Below are 6,000 nucleotides of genomic sequence, written 5' to 3' on the forward strand. Positions count from 1 at the left end.
ACAGTGTGTTATTATATAATATATACAGCGTTATACCCAGTAATAGACAGTGTGTTATTATATAATATATACAGCGTTATATCCAGTAATAGACAGTGTGTTATTATATAATATATACAGCGTTATACCCAGTAATAGACAGTGTGTTATTATGTAATATATACAGTGTTATACCCAGTAATAGACAGTGTGTTATTATATAATATATTCAGTGTTATACCCAGTAATAGACAGTGTGTTATTATATAATATACACAGTGTTATACCCAGTAAAAGACAGTGTGTTATTATATAATATGTACAGTGTTATACCCAGTAACAGACAGTGTGTTATTATATAATATGTACAGCGTTATACCCAGTAACAGACAGTGTGTTATTATATAATATACACAGTGTTTTACCCAGTAATGGACACTGTGTTATTATATAATATATACAGCGTTATACCCAGTAATAGACAGTGTGTTATTATATAATATATACAGCGTTATACCCTGTAATAGACAGTGTGTTATTATATAATTTATACAGCAGTGTTTTACCCAGTAATAGACAGTGTGTTATTATATAATATACACAGTGTTATACCCAGTAATGGACTGTGTGTTATAATATAATATACACAGTGTTTTACCCAGTAATAGACAGTGTGTTATTATATAATATATACAGTGTTATACCCAGTAATAGACAGTGTGTTATTATATAATATATACAGCAGTGTTATACCCAGTAATGGACAGTGTGTTATTATATAATATATACAGTGTTAAACCCAGTAATAGACAGTGTGTTATTATATAATATATACAGCGTTATACCCAGTAATGGACAGTGTGTTATTATATAATATATACAGTGTTGTACCCAGTAATAGACAGTGTGTTATTATATAATATATACAGCGTTATACCCAGTAATAGACAGTGTGTTATTATAAAATATATACAGCGTTATACCCAGTAATAGACAGTGTGTTATTATATAATATATACAGCGTTATACCCAGTAATAGACAGTGTGTTATTATATAATATATACAGTGTTATACCCAGTAATAGACAGTGTTATTATATAATATGTACAGCGTTATACCCAGTAATGGACAGTGTGTTATTATATAATATACACAGTGTTATACCCAGTAATGGACAGTGTGTTATTATATAATATATACAGCGTTATACCCAGTCATCGACAGTGTGTTATTATATAATATATACAGCGTTATACCCAGTAATAGACAGTGTGTTATTATATAATATACACAGTGTTATACCCAGTAATATACAGTGTGTTATTATATAATATACACAGTGTTTTACCCAGTAATAGACACTGTGTTATTATATAATATATACAGTGTTATACCCAGTAATAGACAGTGTGTTATTATATAATATATACAGTGTTATACCCAGTAATAGATAGTGTGTTATTATATAATATATACAGCAGTGTTATACCCAGTAATAGACAGTGTGTTATTATATAATATATACAGTGTTATACCCAGTAATAGACAGTGTTATTATATAATATACACAGTGTTATACCCAGTAATAGACTGTGTGGTATACTATAATATACACAGTGTTATATCCAGTAATAGACAGTGTGTTATTATATAATATATACAGTGTTATACCCAGTAATAGACAGTGTGTTATTATATAATATATACAGCGTTATACCCAGTAATAGACAGTGTGTCATTATATAATATACACAGTGTTATATCCAGTAATAGACAGTGTGTTATTATATAATATATACTGTGTTATACCCAGTAATAGACAGTGTGTTATTATATAATATATACAGCGTTATACCCAGTAATAGACAGTGTGTCATTATATAATATATACAGCGTTATACCCAGTAATAGACAGTGTGTTATTATATAATATATACAGCGTTATACCCAGTAATGGACAGTGTGTTATTATATAATATACACAGTGTTATACCCAGTAATGGACAGTGTGTTATTATATAATATATACAGCGATATACCCAGTAATAGACAGTGTGTTATTATATAATATATACAGCGTTATACCCAGTAATAGACAGTGTGTTATTATATAATATATACAGCGTTATACCCAGTAATAGACAGTGTGTTATTATATAATATATACAGCGTTATACCCAGTAATGGACAGTGTGTTATTATATAATATACACAGTGTTATACCCAGTAATAGACAGTGTGTTATTATATAATATATACAGCGTTATACCCTGTAATAGACAGTGTGTTATTATATAATATATACAGCAGTGTTATACCCAGTAATAGACAGTGTGTTATTATGTATTATATACAGCGTTATACCCTGTAACAGGCAGTGTTTTATTATATAATATATACAGTGTTATACCCAGTAATAGACAGTGTGTTATTATATAATATATACAGTGTTATACCCAGTCATAGACAGTGTGTTATTATATAATATATACAGCGTTATACCCAGTAATAGACAGTGTGTTATTATATAATATATACAGTGTTATACCCAGTAATAGACAGTGTGTTATTATATAATATACACAGTGTTATACCCAGTAATGGACAGTGTGTTATTATATAATATATACAGTGTTATACCCAGTAATGGACAGTGTGTTATTATATAATATACACAGTGTTATACCCAGTAATACACAGTGTGTTATTATATAATATATACAGCGTTATACCCTGTAATAGACAGTGTGTTATTATATAATATATACAGCAATGTTATACCCAGTAATAGACAGTGTGTTATTATATAATATATACAGCGTTATACCCTGTAATAGACAGTGTGTTATTATATAATATATACAGCAGTGTTATACCCTGTAATAGACAGTGTGTTATTATATAATATATACAGCAGTGTTATACCCAGTAATAGACAGTGTGTTATTATATAATATATACAGCAGTGTTATACCCTGTAATAGACAGTGTGTTATTATATAATATATACAGCGTTATACCCTGTAATAGACAGTGTGTTATTATATAATATATACAGCAGTGTTATACCCTGTAATAGACAGTGTGTTATTATATAATATATACAGCAGTGTTATATCCAGTAATAGACAGTGTGTTATTATATAATATATACAGCGTTATACCCTGTAATAGACAGTGTTATTATATAATATACACAGTGTTATACCCAGTAATAGACAGTGTGTTATTATATAATATACACAGTGTTATACCCAGTAATAGACAGTGTGTTATTATATAATATACACAGTGTTATACCCAGTAATAGACAGTGTGTTATTATATAATATATACAGCATTATACCCAGTAATAGACAGTGTGTTATTATATAATATATCCAGCAGTGTTATACCCAGTAATAGACAGTGTGTTATTATATAATATACACAGTGTTATACCCTGTAATAGACAGTGTGTTATTATATAATATATACAGCAGTGTTATATCCAGTAATAGACAGTGTGTTATTATATAATATGTACAGCGTTATACCCAGTAATAGACAGTGTGTTATTATATAATATACACAGTGTTATACCCAGTAATAGACAGTGTGTTATTATATAATATATACAGTGTTATACCCAGTAATAGACAGTGTGTTATTATATAATATATACAGTGTTATACCCAGTAATAGACAGTGTGTTATTATATAATATATACAGCGTTATACCCAGTAATAGACAGTGTGTTATTATATAATATATACAGCGTTATACCCAGTAATAGACAGTGTGTTATTATATAATATATACAGTGTTATACCCAGTAATAGACAGTGTGTTATTATATAATATATACAGTGTTATACCCAGTAATAGACAGTGTGTTATTATATAATATATACAGCGTTATACCCAGTAATAGACAGTGTGTTATTATATAATATATACAGCGTTATACCCAGTAACAGACAGTGTGTTATTATATAATATACACAGTGTTTTACCCAGTAATGGACAGTGTGTTATAATATATACAGCGTTATACCCAGTAATAGACAGTGTGTTATTATATAATATATACAGCGTTATACCCAGTAATAGACAGTGTGTTATTATATAATATATACAGCGTTATACCCAGTAACAGACAGTGTGTTATTATATAATATACACAGTGTTATACCCAGTAATAGACAGTGTGTTATTATATAATATATACAGTGTTTTACCCAGTAACAGACAGTGTGTTATTATATAATTTATACAGCTGTGTTTCACCCACTAACAGACAGTGTGTTATTATATAATATATACAGTGTTATACCCTGTAATAGACAGTGTGTTATTATATAATTTATACAGCTGTGTTTCACCCACTAACAGACAGTGTGTTATTATATAATATACACAGTGTTATACCCAGTAATGGACAGTGTGTTATTATATAATTTATACAGCAGTGTTTTACCCAGTAACAGACAGTGTGTTATTATATAATATATACAGCGTTATACCCTGTAATAGACAGTGTGTTATTATATAATATACACAGTGTTATACCCTGTAATAGACAGTGTGTTATTATATAATATATACAGCGTTATACCCTGTAATAGACAGTGTATTATTATGTAATATATACAGCAGTGTACACCCAGTAGTAAATGTTGGCCCTGCTATCGATGTCCATATCCCATGAATGATTGAAAAAAATCATGTTGGCTATAGAAAGTACGTAAAGGCAATAAGGGGAACAAAGAGAGGCTATGGGACTGTGTTTGCAGTAACATCAATCGGAACTCAATCATCCTTTCCAATCACATCAATGGGTGAAGGGAGGTCAAATGAAGGGTAATAGGGACTGAAGAGGAGGCAGAGGGCAGGGCCGGGTACCTAATGAGCATTTTGCATTGTCATCACGTGAGAAGAGGATGTGACCAGAGTCGCAGGAATGAAGGAGTCCGCAGGGCTATTGACTTGGCTGAAAATTGATCCAAGAGGAGGTGCCTCAAACATTGGCGGCCCTCAAAGTAGGGAAGTCACCCGGAGCGGATGGGATGTATCCTCGGTTTCTGAGGGAAGGAAGCGTGGAAATTGCGGAGGCTCCTGGCCACAATCTTGCAATCCTCCTTTGACCTGGGGATGTTGCCAGAGGACTGTGGAATTGCAAATATTACAGCCCTGTTTATTTCAGGGAAGAGGGGTAAACCAGGCAACAACAGGCCAGTCAGCCTGACGTCAGTGAGGGGGGGAAACTTTTCGGGACAATCATTAGGACAATATTAATTGGCATCCTGGAGAACACAGACAGACTGGTGAAATGGGCAGATACAGTTTAATGTGTCAAGTTGTGGGCGCCACACTTTGGGAGAGATGTCAAGACCTTTCCGGAAAACAATTTGAAAGGAAGAGCACCAGACTTCTCGTACTGTCCCCTCCCCTCCCCCAACCACGGCATTGTCGGAAATGAAACACTCACCGCTCAGGAAGATGATCGCTAGCAAACCATGCCCTGGGTCCATACCGTCAATGCACAGTGTTCCCTCTCAGTCCTGACACTCCGCTCAACCTCGTTTGTTCTCATGGGTGTGTAGACGGAGGAATTGGTGGTAGAGGGCGAGGAATGCGAGGTGGGGAGAAGAGAGCAGCAGGTAAGAGGTGTAAAAATCCAGATTAGCAGTTACAATCCAATAACCCGAAGGATCACACAGGACAGGAGGAGGCCATTCTGTCCATCACCACTACCCCCCACCCCCCGCTCTTTCCCCATAACCCTGTAAATTTCTCCCCTTCAAGTATTTCTCCGATTCCCCTTTGGAAAGTTTCTATTGAATCTGCTTCCACCGCACTTTCTTTCAGGCAATGTGTTCCAGATCACAACCAGATCCCGATTCCAGATTTTGAACAACGCCTCGATTAAATTTCCTCTTAACCTGCTCTGCTCTAAGGAGAACAACCCCAGCTTCTCCAGCCTCTCCACATTAACTGCCTTTAACAAATTCACGCTATCATTTATCGGCACAAAGAC

At 33.1% G+C, this 6,000-nt stretch overlaps 1 protein-coding gene across 1 annotated transcript in view; it reads right to left on the reverse strand.

Annotated features, from left to right (window-relative positions):
- Window positions 1-5,494, reverse strand: part of LOC137362548 (serine protease 33-like) — a 54,624-nt gene extending 49,130 nt beyond the window's left edge. Inside the window, exon 1 of the mRNA XM_068026936.1 lies at window positions 5,452-5,494. Within this exon, the coding sequence (XP_067883037.1) occupies window positions 5,452-5,494 (43 nt within the window). The remainder of the gene's footprint in view (window positions 1-5,451) is intronic.
- Window positions 5,495-6,000: the final 506 nt, after the last annotated feature.

Source organism: Heterodontus francisci, unplaced genomic scaffold (genome assembly GCF_036365525.1).
Source record: "Heterodontus francisci isolate sHetFra1 unplaced genomic scaffold, sHetFra1.hap1 HAP1_SCAFFOLD_545, whole genome shotgun sequence".
Classification (NCBI taxonomy): domain Eukaryota; kingdom Metazoa; phylum Chordata; class Chondrichthyes; order Heterodontiformes; family Heterodontidae; genus Heterodontus; species Heterodontus francisci.